Source organism: Macaca fascicularis, chromosome 8 (assembly GCF_037993035.2).
Source record: "Macaca fascicularis isolate 582-1 chromosome 8, T2T-MFA8v1.1".
NCBI lineage: Eukaryota > Metazoa > Chordata > Mammalia > Primates > Cercopithecidae > Macaca > Macaca fascicularis.
Genome location: NC_088382.1, coordinates 4780807 through 4800038, shown reverse-complemented (window position 1 = coordinate 4800038; position 19232 = coordinate 4780807). Strand labels below are relative to the sequence as shown.

Sequence of the window (19232 nt, the reverse complement as noted above, 5' to 3'; positions counted from 1 at the left end):
TTATATTAATGGTTTCAAATTAGTGATATGCTGAAGAGAACAGAAAAATAAATAAATGTAATAGGTACTGTTTACTGAGGCCAAAGTTAAGGTATAAAAATAATGTCATTATTACATGGAGTTTACAATAATTTTTACTTTGGGTCTCTCTCCAAATGATGGCAGAAATTTTAATCTGGTCAAATGTATATACACTCATGTGATTCACTGTGTGTGTGTGTGTGTATGTATTTGATTCAGTCTTTTCTGAACCTTGCCTGCTTGATTCCATCTTCGCTGGTTGGTATCTAAGTCCAAGAGAGTTATATGACCCCAAGGTACTGGGGGTTGAGAAAGTGTCTGGTTCCAGATCACCCTCTGCCGTGTCCTGATGCAATATGACATGTAACTCATTGCATCCAGTATTTTGTCACCAGCACCAAGACCTGCTTACCGAGGCCACGTAACTCAAGTGATCTGTTGTACTGAGGACCATGCAGGGCACCATGTGTGCCTCTCTCGGGCTCAGGAATTGTTAGATGGCCCCTGCACATCCATCTGGACTTCTTCATTGTGTCCATTCTGTCCTCACCACCTCTACCTGGTAGGAGAGGCTTTCCATAAGGATGATGACCTCCCAGGAGCCACAGCCACCTGTGCTCTTAGATCTCCCAAGCTCTCTGGGGCTGTTCTGTCCACAACAGTTCTCGCGGGGACATGATCACTGATCACTTCTTGTTGTCCAAATTGTCCCCATCCCTAGACCAGGCAAACCTTACTGAGTGACCAAATATTTCTAATCATAAGTTCTCTTCTATACAAAATAAAAAGCTGAAACACCTGACATCTGGTACTAATACCCCTTCTCACTTTTAATTCTGCTATAATATAGTGCATAATATAGTATACTATGTATTAGGTAATACTATATTACTATATTATATAAAATCATATTTTTATTGTAATATAAAATATTACTATATTACTACATTGTATAATAAAATATATAGCATATAGTAATATAAAATATTACTATATTGTATAATAAAATATTACTATAAAATATGAATAACAATATATTACTGTTACTATATTATATAGTAAACAATATATAGTATACTATACTGTACATAAATACTGTGTATAAATACTGTGTATAAATACTACACTATAGTATAGTAAATGTACTATAAATACAGTATAAAATATTGTCTTTATAAAATATATGTTTGCTATGTATCTCACATATAAACTATAGTATATAAAAAGGTTTACTATATATACTATATATAAAATACATAAAGGATTTTCAAAATTATGTACTATATACTCTATAATTTTTAAAAACTTTTTATACCTACAATCAATTTTGGATGAATTCTACAACAGAATTTGGAATAACTTATAGAAAATAAGCTATTTTACTGAAAAACTACTAGTCCAATAACTATAGATATAAGGCTTCTGAATTTACAGAATGCAGTCTATTTCCTGATTACCAAACCTCTGTATATGCCATTTGGAAATTAATGTCAGTCTGTCTGTCACATCCATAGGCAATAAGTTTTTTTGCATTTCAAAATAATTCCTTTTATTTATGGACAGCTTTTCTTTAGTAAAATTTCATACTCCCTTGGAGATTTGGAAAACACATTTTAAAATGTTTTAATGTATATGTCTTTAATTTTGGGCTATGTCTAGCTCTCTAAAATGAAGATACTTTAGCATGCTTGTATTTTTTTAAGAACACTGAAAAATTACAATAGGGTGTAACATATATGTCATATTTCTGTTGAAATATTCAAAGTTTGTCAATAATTTTATGTATACTAAGATATCCCCATACTACCCTGGACCGTCAAATCTGAATGACAGAAGGAAGACTCGCTACTGCAAGACACCTGTGTGGATTGTTGGGATTTACTTCAAAATATTCCATTTTACTTCAAAATATTTCTGCTTCATAATATTTCTGCTTCATAATTTACTATATGTTGAAAATAAGCCAGTTGCTTGTAAGAAGCAAGGGATTCCTCAAAGTGAGGCAGACAGGAATAAAATGTATTGCAAAGGTCCTCATGGACAAGATCCTCAGAGAAGTACTTTAGCATCCTCAGGAGCACATGTGTGAGCCACCAAGGAGTGAGTCTTGCCAGCTCCTTAAACGATTCCTCACTCTCAGCCAGTGTGGAGTAAATGGCCGTTAACATTTAATCACAAATTTAGCTCTTGAAAGCTTTATGATCAATTGGATCCACTCATCCTTCCACATCCCTGTCAACTAATGTTGGACTCCATTTTTTTGCACACATGAATGAATCCATTTCATTCCAGCTATTTGAAATCAGATCACATGCCTGTATTTTACCTACATATGTAAATATTAAATTACCCCAAACCTCCAAACAGTAGTCCTATGACATTGGTTTTAAAAATCCCTTAGTATCTTGTTCCTACTTCCTGAACTAATATCATTTGACCACACCCCTTCATAATCACAAATCTTTATAAAACTTAATAATTAAAAGGGACATGAAATTGTATTTAAAGTGCTATCACATTATTTTGTACCTAAACTTATGCGAATAGATATGTAAAACTTCAAGATGGGCATTTACTAAATGAAATTATCCTCAATAGTTTTTGTTCAACTTACTTTTAGAACTTACGTTTTGTTATTAAATAGCATTATTTTGGTTACTAGATTATTTTCATCTTAATATGTTCTTGAGTACCTCTCAGTCTCAACCTTTCCAATGTATTTAATTATTTGAGATCATTATAGATTCACATGTAGTTAAAAGACATTATACAAAGAGTTTCTGTGTACTGTATACCAGTTTCTCCAGTGGAAGCCACTTGCAAAACTGTGGTACAATAATTACACTACCAGAATATTGATGTATTATGGTGAAGGTAGGGACTGTTTCCTATCATGAGAATTTCTGGGGCAACTGCAAAGAAGAACAATTGTACAATAATTACACTACCGAATATTGATGTATTACAATCAAGATAGGGACTGTTTCCAATCATGAGCATTTCTAGGGCATCTGCAAAGTAGAACAATTGTTAGATCAGATGGCAGTTGCATGTTTCGTTTTTAAAGGAAATACCAAACTTCTCCAGAAGTTTTCTGTTTTCTACAGAAAATGGCTGTACCATTTTATATTTCCACCAGCAATACAAGAGCAATCAGTTTTCTCCACATTCTAGTCAGCATGTGATGTTGTCATTATTTATTTTTATTTCAGCCATTCTGAACTTCTCCATTGTGTCAATTCTGTCCTCACCACCTCTACCTGGTAGGAGAGGTTTCCATACGGATGGTGACCTCCCAGGATGGTATTTCTCTGTGGTTTTAATTTGCATTCCTCTAATGTCTATTGATGTAGAGTAAAATATTCATGTGCTTATCTGCCGTCTAGATGTCCTTTAGGTCACATGACTCTTATGCTTGTCGTCTATTTTCTAAATAGATTGTCTTTTGCTGTTGAGTCTTGAGGTTAATTGTATATTCTAGATACTTGTCTTTTGTCAGATATTTGGCTTGCACGTGTGTTCTCCCAGTCTGCAGCATACATGTTTATCCTCTTAATAGGGTCTTTTGCAGAGCAAAGTTTTTAAATTTTATGAAATCCGATTTATTAACTTTTCTTTTTCTGGATTGTAATTTTGGTGTCAAGTATAGAAACTCTTTGTAGCCCTAGACTCAGAAGACTTCCCCTATTTTTTTTTTCTAAGAGCCTAATTGCTTTACATTTTACATGTATATTTGTAATCCAATTGTTTAATCATAATTTGTTGATTTATTCTATGCAATTTCTTTTGAATCTGTTGAAAACAAATTGGAGATACTTGTTTAGGTCTATTTCTGGGTTCTTTGTTCTGATCCATGAGCTATGGGTTTATTTCTTTGCCAATCTGCCAATACCAAATAGTCTTAATTGTTGTAGATGTAAAATAAGTCTTGAAATCAGGTAAACTATTTTTCCTACTTTATTCTTCTCTCACAAAATTGTTCGAGCTATTCTATTTTTTTCTTTTTTGCCTTCTCATACACATTTTAAAAAGATCTTGCTATATCTTCAAAAATTCTTGCTGGGATTTTGATATAAATTGTGTAAAACCTGTATATCAATTTGGAAATAACCTATATCTTTACCTTGAGTCTTCCAATCTATTAACATGGTATACCTCTCCATTTATTTAGCGTTTCTTTGAATTTTTTCTTAGTGTTGTGTATTTTTCTGTATACACTGTTGGGCATATCTTACTGTATTTATACAAAAACTTTTCTTTTTTGAGCTATTGTGATTTATGTATTTCACATTTTGATGTTAATGTGTTTATTACTAGTATGCAGAAATACTATAGATTTTTGTATGTTCATTGTGTGCCCTGCACATGTGATGATATCAAGTATTAGCTCTACAAGTTTTCTTGTAGATTCCTTGGCATTTTCTATAAAGGTCATCATGCTGTCTTCAAATAGTGGTAAATTTATTTATTCCTTTCTGACCTGTATGCATTTATTTTCTTTTCTTGTATTATCATATTTGTAGGATATTCCAGCACAATATTGAATACAACTGTTCAAAGCAGATATTTCTTGACTTGTTCCCAGTCTTACGCAGAAGCATGCAGTCTTTCACCACTAAGTAAAATGTTATCTTTAGGCTTTTTTTTGTGTGTGTGTGTGTGTATGTGTGGAGATATTCTTTGTCAACTTGGAGAAGATTCCCTCCAATCATATTTTACTGTAGAACTTTTCTCATGATTCAGTGATTATTATTGTCAAATGTTTTTTTCTTCTACAAGGATTACTATGATCTTGTGATTTTTCTTTGTTAGCCCATTAAGATTGCAGATTATATTGATTAATTTTCAAAGATTGGACCTTTCTTATATTCCTCTAATAAACACCATTTGTTCATGGTGTATAATTCTTATCTTGCCTACTTCTGTTTTCTCTTATTTTGTTAAGGATTTTTGCATCTATATGCATGAGAGATACTGTTTTTCTTTTATCTGTGTTTATCTGATTTTGATATCAGAGTGTCTTAGTCTACTTAGGCCGCCATAACAAAATACTATAAGTTATGGGGACTAAGAAATACAGTTTTACTTTTTCACACTTTTGGAGACTGAAAGTCTGAGATCAGGGTCCGGAATAGTCAGTTCCTGGTGAGGGCTCTCTTCCTAACTTGTAGACAGCAGCCTTCCTGCTCCATGCTCACATGGTCTTTTATCAGTATGTGTCCAGGGAGAAAGGTATTCTTCTCTTTTCCTATTTTTAACGAACACTAATCCTGTGGGATCAGAGTCCTAATTCTTCAACATCATTTAACTATAATTACCTCTGTAAAGCCCTGTTTCCAAATACAGTTATGTTGGGGGTTAGGGCTTCGATGTATGAATTGGTGGGAGGAGCATAATTCAGCCCATAAGGGAAAGGATAGTGTCAATGCCACAAAATTACTAGAAAAGCATTCCATCCACTTACACTTTCTGGAAGAGACTGTGTACAATTAGTGTTAATTCTTTAAAGTGTGTACAAATGGTGTTGATTATTTAAAGGTTGAATTCTCCAGTAGCAACATTTGGAACTGGATATTTGGGGTAAGTTTTAATAGCTATATGGTAATTCACATTATGTATTTCTTCATTGGTTAGTTGTAATAGTTTTTTTTTTTGAGTTAGTGACCCATATTTTCTTAGTTGCCAATCTTACATATGTAGTTTCTGTAGTAACTTTTTTATTTTTTTGATGTCTTCTGAGTTCATAGTAATATTTGATGTTTAATGACTAACAATGACTACTTGTACCTTCTGAAACTCCCAATTATTTAGTCAGTCTTTGTCAATTTTAATGATTTTTTTTCCCAAAGTACTGGCTCTTTTTTTCATTATTTGTTGTTTTTTTCTTTCAATTTTATTGATTTCTGTACTTTTCTTATTTATTTATTTATTTATTTATTTATTTATTTTGCTTTCTGTTTCCTTTAGTTTGATTGATTTGTGTGTTTTTTTTTCCTTTTACAGTTCTTTCAATGAGAATTTGGATTAGGGATTTGGGAGTTTTTCTCTTTTCTAAGTTCTGTTTTTAGTGCTACTGATTACCTTCTCAGCACTACTTAGCTGAGTCTTACAAAGTTTAATATGTTGTATTTTATATTTTCATAGAGTTTATCTATATTTTTATTTTCCTTGAGACTTCCTCTTTGACCCATGGATTATTTAGAAGCGTGCTGTTCATTTTCCAAGTAATTATATATTTTTCTGTCATTTTTATCTTACTGATTTCTAATTTGATTCCACTGTGTGGTCAGAGAATAGATGCTATATGATTTTGGTTATTTTAAATGTATTGAAGTTTGTTTTTATGGCCTCAAATATGGTTTATCTTGGTATATGTTCTATGGGCACTTGAAATACATGCGTACTCTGTTCTTGTTGGATAAAGTGTTCTATAAATATTGATTAAATACTGTTGTGGAGGGTTGATGAGTTCTGTATTCTTGCTGGTCTTCAGTCACAGAGTCACAGGAGGATTTAAACTCACTGTTTGCTTTCTTAAAGCAATGTTTGCTTCACTGACTTGTCTTTTGTATTGTGTTCAATAACATATAAACCACAAAGCAGTGTCTGCTGGTATGACAGGTCTTTTTCTGTTCATCAGTCATTTACTTCTTCATGTGAATGGACTGTCTGGAAGTGGTTAGGATTGGCATCCAATGGGAAAAAATAAAAAGAACAAATGAGTGTCTTTAAGGGAATTGAATTTAAAAAAAAGCAGACAGCGGATACTGCAGTTTACAAAAATGAATACAATTTGAGAGCTGGTGAAGATCCCTGTGAATTGTAACAGATAGGAAAGGTGATAAACCAAAAGACAGGGAGGGAGGAAGGCTCCTAGGAGGGTGAAAAAGGACAGACCAGCCTCCACAGCACAGGCGTTTGTAGATTTTATGACATTACAAAATAAGCTACACCAGAATGTGGGTATTTTTAGCATTCTTATGTTGGGAGTCCCATTGTGGATCACAGAGCTGTGTCAGGATTGATTTGCCCTCTGGACAGCTCACAGCCTGTTGCACTGGGCCTTTGCCATCCTGATCATCTCACTCACTTTCCCTAAGAGCACTGCTTGGAATCCAGCTGAAACACAGATTGTTTCATGACCACACATGCACACGCTTTTCCTGTCATATTTTTCTTTTTAATTAGAAAAAATTTAAGAACAGTGAATTAGGAAAAATAGATAATGCATGCTGGGCTTAATACCTACATGATGGCTTCAGAGGTGCAGCAAACCACCATTACACACCTTAACCTGCATAATAAACCTGCACATATTGCACATGTATGCCAGAACTTAAAATTTAAATTTAAATTTAAAAAAATGTTGGCGGTAAATTATTGCCATACAAAACCAAGGAGCATTTAAGACAACGGCGTATTATATAAGCAAGAATTTTCAAGAAGAAATTTTCTCAAAAGTTATTTAAATAAACAAACTCTGATACTTGAAAATGTTTAATTTCAAATACCTACCAACCAAAGCCATGTGTACGGATTAAGTGTTTAATGTCATACTTCAAGTGAATATACCACTGTTAAAGTTATTCAGTGACTTCATCAAATAAGCTTTTTTGATAAATTCATGCTTTTAACTCTCTTCGTGTCTTTTTTGTTTGTTTTTTAATTTAGATTATCGGGATTTCAGCTGCCATCCTCTATAGTGAGTACAGGATCTATCCTCACTCTGTGGTTCACAACAGACTTCGCTGTGAGTGCCCAAGGTTTTAAAGCATTATATGAAGGTAGGAGATTGGTTGTGTTTTGCACATGCATTCACTGTCCAAATGATCTAACACATACCACTCTGGGTTAACAATGAAAAATTACGCTGCTGTCACAGGTCGTTTCATGGTGTAGACATTTGGCTTCGGTGTAATACAGTGGCATTGGATAACACTGTTAAAATCGCCAAACTTTCCAGCCTAAAACATGTTCACAATTTTTTTTCTTATCACTAGAACTTTTCTTGTTTGGGTTTTCTTTTTATTAACTTGTGGTGAATAAGTTTTGAGAAGTCTGAATAGCCCTCTTATGTGGCAAAGAGTTCATTTTTAATGCAGAAGAGCTTTATTAAATTTTTGGTTGGACAATTATACTGATAGTGCTTGAGTAAAGGAAATTTCATTAAATGAGCTTTTGTGGTCAAAGCTGAAATATTTAATAGAGATAATTTGCTTTTACTGTTGTTTGATCATGCAAGGCGTAGAGATTTTATTTGTTTTCATGTCTTCGGATTTGGTGCCGAGATGCCTTTGGGGTATGGCTATCATTATTAAAGTAGCTTTTGGCAGGATTTTTTTTAAAAGGCAAAGATAGAACTTTGGAAAATGAAATTATCACTTCAAGTATTAGGTTTTAAGAAATTGAACTAGTTAATGCTTTAAAGGCTGACTTATATCTACTTTAGTACTGTTTTGCATGGAAATTTAAATTGTCTTTTACATGTCATGTAAGAGCTATTGTCTGTAACACAAACTCTGGAGTCTGTAAACTTAAGCAATCTGTGGGTAGAGGTGTAAACCAATTCCTATTTGCAACACACACTGTTTACTTTGGATGTCGTTCTCTGCTAAGTCACAAATTACATATTCTTATTGGGAATGCTCTGCCTTTAGGGAACAATAGTATTTTGTGGAAAGTTAAAATCTACATGTGGTTTGTGCAAGTGAGTTTGGCTGTAGTGAAATTATCAGAAAATAAAAGGGTGGAAGGTTCTCTTTGCAGAGACATAGGAATATACCGACTCATCCTCTCACTTAAAGTTACATGTGGAATAATGCTGAGAATGGTGGGAGATTCTGCCTCTAACGTCGTTCGGGCCACTGCATTTGTGCATAAGCCAGCATCAGTGGCTGGAAAGGGTCTATCACCTTTAAGTACAACACTATCAAGGGATAAGTTAATCTTTGGAAAGCAATGGGCTACTTTAAGATCAATGGATGTTATTAGTGCTCAGTTTTGATTATATCAAGGTACCACTGCATATAAACCCTAAATTCACATAATTTCATTTTTTTGCAGAATATTAAAAAAGCATCTCTAAAGCAATCCATACCTGCTCTATGCCAAGCATATTTTGTCCAGTTAATGTACAATATTTGTTTAAAAAATAGATAATGCTTCCACATTTTAGAAAACTTGGCAATTTTTCTCCACTCCTGATAAAGTTGACAGTTGAAAACGAAGTCTTGCTAGGTTCCCAAAATAAATGTTGTGAAAATTCCTTTGCTGTTGAGAAATTACCACGTGAATAGTTCTATCAAATATTTCTGGGCTATTGTTGGCTTAACTGGTGGTCATGATGGTATAATAAAGAAGATAGGGCAAGATCGTCTATGTTGGAAAAATATTTCTGTGTTACTCCAAAAGAACAACTGGAAAACTTTCTAGAAAATGGAATAGGGTCATAAGTTACCTGTATTTATTTTTTAATGTGGCTATGTAGAAAATGTTTTTGTGATATTTCGATTTGAAATGGTGATATTATAGTCTGATGTTTACAAGTAAAGCCAAACCTATGTTTTAAAAGAAAAAAAAAACCCTGTTAAAAAGGTGCTTTGTTGGCTAAACTGAAATTGTATCCAGTATTTAATATCTGTGTGTTTAAAACTATTTATCAGTTATCTTCAAGGTCTCCTGCAAAAATGAGTGTGTATTATTAGGAGAAAAATTGTCAATTATAGTCTTAAGTAGAAGAGTAAAGATAAGATAATCTAGAGGAGAGTTTTTATAGCAATTTTTATTGCAAGTACCAAATACTTTACCCATAAACTTTAGACAACTGTAACTTACCAAGGCAATGTCATGGGAAAAAGTGAGAATTTATTAAAAGTGCATGACATAAGCAAATACACCTATTCATATATGTATATAAGCAGAATCAATGATGATTAGAAAAATATCTCAAGTTGCTTTAGAATCACAAAATTCTCTTTCTGATATCTGAGATTTCCTCCTTTCCCATCAGTTCTTATTTTGAAGAGACTGCCCAGGGATTCTGTTATTTGACCCGTCAAGTAATTTGTATGAGTCAAATAATAGAATAAAATACTGATATATAATCCAAGACCTATAAAGGCAACTGGATTTAGATATAAAATGAGCTTTCATATTATAATAAATTCATTTTTTAATTTAAAACGTGGAATTTTGGTAGTATTACCTGACTGCTGCATAAATTTTTAGTGGAAATTTATTGTCTTGAAAGGAGAAGAATCTTCTGAACATGTAAGATCTGTGTAAACATGATCACCTTGGGAACAAACATAATCCGAACAAAGAACTCAAGTGTTTTCTGGCAGTACTTTGGAATAGGCATTATTTACATAAATTATTATTCATACGTGGAACTATTACGCTACATAATGAGAATAGAAACAATAAATTAAAATATTGTAATTAACGTGTTTGTTCATTGAATTTAACTCTGGAAATCCAGTGGGAACACTGACAAATTTTATACTAACATTGATTATTTAGAGTGTTTGACTTTCTGAATATAGACCTTAGCAAGTCTTAGTAATTAAGTGTATATATTAAAATTAACACATTTTAACTGCTAAATATAGAATAAAATTGAAGTTACTAACTTAATTCAGTGTTGTAAGATTTTACTTGCTAGTTCTATACTTGGACATTAGTCTTCATTGTGAACCAACAACGTTGCATAGCTGTCTTTGATAAATTTATAACAGAAAATACTAGGATTATATATAAGTTATAATAAGATTACTATTAAATTTCCTCCATGTGCCCAATTTTGAAGTACTATGTCTATAAATTTTATTTGTGTATTGTTCTTCTTTTACCATAATCTCAAGTATTAAAAAACATTATTTTGTCATCAAGCTTACCTATGTTTTAAGAGAAACATCTAGGAAGAAAATTGACATGAGACAAAGGCTGACAAATATTAGACTTGAGGACATTGAAGAAAATATATGGACTGGGTGATACACAGTCATCTAAAAATTGTTCCCCGAAAAACCTCTCTCTCTGATGCACTTTTTCTGTCTTTAAGTTTTAAAAAAGAATTGATCTATTTTATAATGGTTTTTCTTATTAGTAAAAATGTAAGCTAAATGTTGGAAACATGAGAATCTATTATCAAAACTCTTAGACTCAAAATGTTCATTATTTTGGTTCTAAGGACTAAATATTGTCAATTTTAATGCACAGCTTTATTTTTAATGAATATAATTTCAAATGTTTTGGAAACTATTTGGGAAATTATTTGTACAATGGACTTCAATAATTTAAATATTGGTTATATTTTTAAAATCTAGCTTGTATGAATTGCAATAATTTAGGTTGACTTTTTAGTTCATTTTGTAAGTAAAATAAGGTTTTTTTGAAGTTGTATTCTTTTTGATCCACTAGCTTTTGGAAAATATAATTTTTGTACATAATACAACTTTTTTTGGATAGAAAGCACCAACTCTGAATCGAAATAGTGACTCCAATATTTGTTAACTAGAATCACTACTTGCTTTGTATAGAACTTTTCTCCGTAGCATAAGGCAATTCTATAGATTGGACACAGTTTTTCGTAACAATTGGCAAAGACTTTATTCATGGGATGGCAGGTTTTGAAATAAATCTGAATGAAATTATTATGCATTTTGATACAGATATTTATAATCAAATTGACAAGGCAGAAGAAAGGTTAAATTGGATTATTGATTAAAGCAAAGCTGATAAGAATGTTAGGAATCTATTAAGATTCCTTTAAATATCATAACTGACATGGTAGTTAAAAAGAGAATTCTTAAATGCAAACACAAGTATCACATGTTTATTTTAACATACTAATTTTATATACTCAACATTTGCCTCAGCTTCCCTAGGGACCATCTGTAAATAAATTGGTTTTAATTTTTTTTATTATACTTTGTTTTAGGGTATATGTGCACAACATGCAGGTTTGTTACATATGTATACATGTGCCATGTTGGTGTGCTGCATCCATTAACTCGTCATTTACATTAAGTATATATCCTAATGCTATCCCTCCCCTCTACCCCCTCCCCACAATAGGACCCGGTGTGTGATGCTCCCCTTCCTGTGTCCAAGTGATCTCATTGTTCAGTTCCCACCTATGAGTGAGAACATGCGGTGTTTGGTTTTCTGTTCTTGCAATAGTTTGCTGAGAATGATGGTTTCCAGGTGCATCCATGTCCCTACAAAGGACACGAACTCATCCTATTTTATGGCTGCATAGTATTCCATGGTGTATATGTGCCACATTTTCTTAATCCAGTCTGTCACTGATGGACATTTGGGTTGATTCCAAGTCTTTGCTATTGTGAATAGTGCCGCAGTAAACATACGTGTGCGTGTGTCTTTATAGCAGGATGACTTATAATCCTTTGGGTATATACCCAGTAATGGGATGGCTGGGTCAAATGGTATTTTTAGTTCTAGATCCTTGAGGAATCGCCACACTGTTTTCCACAATGGTTGAACTAGTTTACAGTCCCACCAACAGTGTAAAAGTGTTCCTATTTCTCCATATCTTCTCCAGTATATGGTGTTTCCTGACTTTTTTAATGATTGCCATTCTAACTGGTGTGAGATGGTATCTCATTGTGGTTTTGACTTGCATTTCTCTGATGGCTAGTGATGATGAGCATTTTTTCATGTGTCTGTTGGCTGTATGAATGTCTTCTTTTGAGAAGTGTCTGTTCATAATCCTTTGCCCACTTTTTGATGGGGTTGTTTCTTTCTTGTAAATTTGATTGAGTTCTTTATAGATTCTGGATATTAGGTTTTAAATTTTATGCATAAAATCTCTAAGAATCTGAAAGTATCTTACATTTTAATGACTAAATACTGGGGGTATAGTGAGAGATTTCAGTATTACTAAATAGCAAAATTTTGCTTGTGGCAGAAATTATTTTTCATATAAATAAAATTGCTTATTGGTTGGAATGGGAAAAGCATTTGCCCATGGATGTGGTCTAAAGAACTCAGTGAAATCTAAAGGAATTGTATTCTTTTATGTTTTTGTCTTAAAATCATTCATTCTATCAATTACAATATTGTGTTCTCTTTAAAGTGTATGTGTGAATAGATAGAAAGGTAGATAGGTAGATGGATAGATGATGAAGAAAATGGATGGTAATATAGGTAGATGGTAAATAGATGGATATATAGGTGATGGATGAATTAAAAATGAACAGATGTGTAAGCTAGATATATGATAGATAGATAATGGATAGATTAAGAATGGATGGATGGTTAGGTAGATAGATTGGTTGGTAGTTAGGTAGGTAGGTGAATAGACAGATAGACAGATATGCCCAGGATGGTGTAAAGCTCATACATGCCTTTTCTTATTAAATCTTCACAGAAATTGTCTAAGTGAAATAAGGTGACCTATTATTATCAGGTAGAGAAAGTGAAGTAGTTAACTACAGTATTTTAGTTTCCCAAGATCCCATGGGTGCTAGGGAATGAAAGCAGAAATTATCCACATGTCTATGTATCTACAGAAGTTGCAATCTTTATACAACTGTTTCCTCTTGTATATATTTTATTTATGTATACACACACACAAATTCACACTCAAAATGCACACATGTACACATATGTGCCCACACACATGGCTGTCCATACTTACACATGCACACGTGTAATTGGATACACAGATTTGCTCATTCATTTCTTCTTTCATTTATTTACTCAGCATTCACAGGGCCTCTAACAGAGACACAATACTGAGTTAAATTACGGGAATACAAAGATGAAATGAATAGTGCTTATTCTCAGTGACTAGTGAAGGAGAATGAAACAATCGAAGAGAACATTGGTGTAATTGATGTGACTCAGTAGTCATTCTGGCTTTATAAAACAGAGCAAAAGAGCAAGGGAAAGACCAGGTCTACATGGGCTATGTAGAGACCATCACAGAGTGGATGCTCGGTTCATGACCTGACGAGTGTGTTTTTAAGGCACATGTGCGAAATGTCTACTTTGTGTCAGACCCTGAATACAAGTTCTCAAGGAAGACAGACAATAGAAGGATCTTCTGGAGTGAGGAGGAACACCTGCAGAAGTATGGAGAAAAACAGATGGCTATCTTTGAGAACACTCAGCAATGTGGTTTACAGGAAGAGGGGACACAGAAGTGAGGCAGAGTTGATGGAGGCTGAGTTTAGTGGGGAACAGAGGCAGATGATCTTGAGCCTGGGTTCTCTGGAGTTCAGAGAGCCTGGAGCTGAGCCCTTCTGCCTTATCTCAGGGTTAGAAAGTTGAGTTTACATTGTTTCATCCTTGCAATAGAAAACTTACTCTGTGAGATCCTTTACAAAAAAGCTGAATTACTTTCACTGGACTGTGAAATGAAGGGATAGCATTTGTTTGCATCTACTTCTATGTGACAATTTATCACCTTTGGTTTTAAGTGATGGTTGTAATATCCCAAAATACATACAGGGAGAAGACAGAACATGGAGTAAATGAATTCTGAATTCCCACAGCACTTAATGGAAGCCAATAGATGGCACCTCATATGCCTACTCTATGTCCATTACTCTTTGTACTGTTGAGGGCAATACTTAACTCTAAGGAAAATTAGAGTCCTTGACACTTGGCACATGATAAATACTCAAAAGTATTTTTTGATAAAAATCTACACTCAACCCCATCTTAATTTTTTCTAGTAGTTCATATTCCCCCGAAACCTGAAAGGAAAACTGCCAGTAAGCATTGCAATTGAAAACTTTGAATTTGATTTTATCTGTAGTGAACACACCCACTCATGCAAAAGTTTCTTAAAAAAAAAAATTGCTGAACTGATTTAAAGATCAAGAGATTATGTGATCTACAGTGTGGATCATAGTTTATGACTTACAAACCATGCATAACCAGATCCTCTTATAAATTTTGCTCAGTATAGGACATGAAATTTAATCCTCACAAACAGAAAATGAGTGATCAGTATTTCTTAATCCATTGAACATTTATTTTATGAAAGAAAACGGCCTACACTTTTATATAGTCCTTGAATTTTCACCAGAGAAAAGTGAATCTTGGCTGCTAGATGGCCCTTTTCTTCAGGTTTCAGGAAGTTATTAACTCTAAGGATGGGCGGGACTTCCTGTTACCGGAGTGTCCCTCTGTTGGCTGAATATATGTGGCATATCCCTCTGACACATCCCTCAAGCAGAATTTTCTTTCTTTAACACCTATGGATCTGGATTTAGAAAGAGCAGCTAGATTATTACCCTTCAAGCTCAAAGCTTTATTTAGAATGTCAGCACTGATTTATTTCTCCCTTGAAGTGATTATGCAAACTCCACCTGAATTAAAGCGTGGAGCATGCATGATGCACCTGGCAGGATAGAAATGTTTCATTTTCAAGAAGGTGCTAGCACAGGAACAGCAGCTGGCTCTCCAATAGCCCACACTGTAACATTGTTTTAGATTTATAACAATCCTAGAGCTTGAAACAAATGCAAATTTTCAGTAATTACTTTTCTCTGAGCTAATTAGATAACTTAGACTGGTAAACCCAGGTATCCTTCCTGTAAACACACTCCTTCCTCATTTTATAACAAGTAGAACTAGGGGCCTCACCTTAGCTATCTCTAGGTTTATTTGCCAGAATCTACTGAAATCTGTCCTTTGTCCTCCATTTGCAGGAGTTTTGAACACTAGCTATATTAGAACCACTAATCAATGTTAAATGACATTTGAAAATATTCACCGGGTAAGTTCCAGAGATCTGTGGTACACCATTGCATGTATAGTCAACAATACTGTCTTGTACAGTTGAATATTTGTTATAAGGGTAGATCTCATAATAAGTGTTCTTGCTGTCATAAAATAATTTTTAAAAGAAAAGAATTAGTGCTGTGAGTACATGAACACTAACATCTTCTAAAAGTGGGGATATATCAGAGATATAATTGCCTTCTGAAAGTACAACTTTAAGACAATCAAATGATGAGATGCTGAAATGCCCTAAAGAAACAAATTTAGCTAATCTAGCAAGGCTTTCATGCTACCTGTAACTTCTAATGTGTCTGATAAAAGAATGAATGATAGAATTGGTTTGGGCAGCCCCATGAACCTAGTAAAAGCACAGAGTCTGAGGAGAAGCTGTGTCATTTAGGATCAGCCTCAAGGAAAGGAAACCTTAGCCAGCTCACAGTCGCACCCTGATGGTTGCAGTCAACTGAGCAACCCTCCCTGGGATGGTTGTGAATGTAGGTTATTAACTAATTATTCTGGTCCACTGTGAGGCTATCCATATTCTATATATCTAACTTACTTAATTTGAGGGTCATGAAATACCTCTTTCCATGAAGCTGTGAAATTATATGCACAATTTTGTAAGTGTGTTTTTCTGGAAAGAACATTGTATAGATTTCAAGTTGTTACAAATCTCATAACTATTGAAAATATAAAAATGGCTTCTGTCCATCGATGATATAAACTCTGTTAACCTGAGGTATCAACCTGTCTTTTATCTGATTGTTGTCAGTTATCTTATGTTTTACTTTTTCTTGTTCTGAATTCCTTGTTTAGGCAGGCATCCTTCCATTACAATTTGGCTTCACATACAGGCCTAGAGTGACTTAAATGAAAACAACAAAACTGTCATATCAGTATAGGTATCAATGTCAATAGTCTAATTCCTATGAACTGTAATTTATTAATTTTTCACTTTGTCTTTATATGTTGGTTATGTGAACTTAACATACATACCCTGGAAATAAATCTTTGTATCACAAAATCTGGTTTCTGATTCAGTTGGAATAGACCATTGCAAATTCATTAAGACAAATTACACTTGTGAGGCTGTATTAGTCCATTCTTGTATTAATACAAAGAAATACCTGAGACTGGGTAATTTACAAAGAAAATAGGTGTAATTGCCTCACGGTTCTGCAGGCTGGACAGGAAGCATGACACTGGCATCTGCGTGGCTTCTGGTGAGGCCTCAGGAAGCTTCCAATCATGGTGGAAGGCAAAGGAGGCGCCAGCGTGACACATGGCAAAAGCAGAAGCAAGAGAAAGAGTAAGAGGTGCCACACACTTCTCAGTTCACTTTTGGTGAATCTTTTTCATTGTGCCCAGGAGAGCACCAAGGGGATGGTGCTAAACTATTTATGAGAAATCCACCCCCCACCTATGATCTACTCACCTCCTACCAGGCCCTACTTCCAATGTTGGGGATTACACTTTAACATGAGGTTTGCACATTGACAGATATCCAGACTATATCAGGCACATTGAGATATTTACCTAATCCTTTGCCCTGGCTACACACACACACATACACACACACACACACACACACACACACCCCCAGCTATGTTGTTGTGTACTTTCTATCAGGTATCATGAGAAGTTCTAGTACTATTAAAAATAATTCCTTTTAGTTCTATATGTATTGACCTCAGGAGATGTGCACAGTACATTAAAGTGAAAAAAAAATGCAACATAATTCCATTTTGGTAAAAATATAAATAAAAGTACTTGCATAGGTGTGTGAATGTATATGGAACATGATTTTATTTTGATAAAAATATAAAAGTACTTGCATAGGTATGTGAATGTCTACATATATGTACAAATATATAGCACACATATGCTTTAATGAGTGTTCAGAAAAGTGTAAGAGAATATGTGAATTGTGAAAATAAATTATTTTTGAGAAGAATGGAATGGGTGGAAGGATTGCTGTATTTTTCTCCATATAACTGCTGTTTAGCTCATGGCAATAAGCACAGAAAAAAAATAATGAACATTACAGAGTAAGAAATGTGATGATAATGTGGAAATTAATACTGCTAAGTGAATCTCTGGTTCTTAATTGGAATTTGAATGAAAAATAGAACCAAGTAATTAAAAGTCCTTTGCTATGTATTTTTTCAAATGGTTAAGTTAATGAATTGTAAGACCAACACAGTAGCTGATTTTTTAATATATAAGAAAACAAGGTGCTCCTGTTAGAAATCCACTCACAGAAATAGTTACTTATCTAAAAGGAATATAGTAAAGGGTAAGTTAACTCCATAGAAGAGCCCATTTCAGAATCATTTTTCAATCACAAAATATGTATTGATATTTGTACTTGATGGGTTTGCTAGTTCATTTTGTGTTGCTATGTTACCTGAGACTGGGTAATTTATAAAGGAAAGAGATGTATCTCATGGTTATGGAGGCTGGGAGATTGAAGATTAGGTGGCCACACTTGGAGAGGGCCTTGGGTTTCCTCATAATTGGGTGGACTGGTATCACATGGTGGAGAAGCAAAAGAGGAAGCAAGCATGCATGCAAAAGGGGTAAGACATGGGGCACCCTCACTTTATAACAATCCACTGTTTTGATAACTAACCTAGTCTCACTAGAACAAATCTAGTCTGAAGAGAAAGACATTCATTGATCTTACTGACCTAATAAACTCAAAGCCCTCCATCTTCCAACCTTTTTACATTGACAGTGAAATTTCACCATTAAGTTTTGGTGGAGACAAACCATATCCAAACCATTGCAGAGGGGATTCTCAACTCATGAGTTATTCTACTTGCATTTCTTAACATTTTTTATCTTAATCATAATGTTATCTTCTGTACCCACTTCTCCCCCAAGATTTTTCTTTTTTATTATTTTTATTTTTTATTATTTTTCTTTTTTATTATTTTTTTCCAATACATTCTTGTCTCAGGAGCAAATTTCTCCATGTTTATATGCATAAACATTACATTTGATAATATGTAATTTTAGATAAATGGAAAACAAAAATTGGTCACTATTTGAAATGAACTTCAATAAGCAAAAATGAGAGTGGATGATGTTTAATAGTCTCTTTGTCTCTCTTTTACAGTAACTAGAAATTAGATGACTTTCTATTTAAACACCATCAAATATTGGTTATATGCTATTTGGATGCTAGAAATGCAAAATGTTAGGGTAAATTAATTTAAATGTTTACATGTGGGTAAGCACATGAATTCTGAGGTGTGAGTTCCATGCAGTTTCCCAGTCACTATGAGTATGACCACTGTGCTGGTGACTAAGCACTCATTACCTCAATTTGTTTTCCCTTGATAAATGAAAAATAAATAGTGCCTACCCTACGGAGTTGGCATGAGGCTTACAGAATTAGTTATCTGAACTGTTTGGTTCAGTATCTTGTATAGAAAACTTTTAATTTC

General features: G+C 33.8%; 1 protein-coding gene across 2 annotated transcripts in view; it reads left to right on the top strand.

Annotated features, from left to right (window-relative positions):
- The window catches only part of CSMD1 (CUB and Sushi multiple domains 1), a 2045798-nt gene that overhangs the window by 568692 nt on the left and 1457874 nt on the right, over positions 1-19232 (top strand). For both annotated transcript variants that reach the window (XM_005562521.5, XM_065518732.2), the window contains exon 3: positions 7693-7805. In XM_005562521.5, the coding sequence (XP_005562578.3) occupies positions 7693-7805 (113 nt within the window). The remainder of the gene's footprint in view (positions 1-7692; positions 7806-19232) is intronic.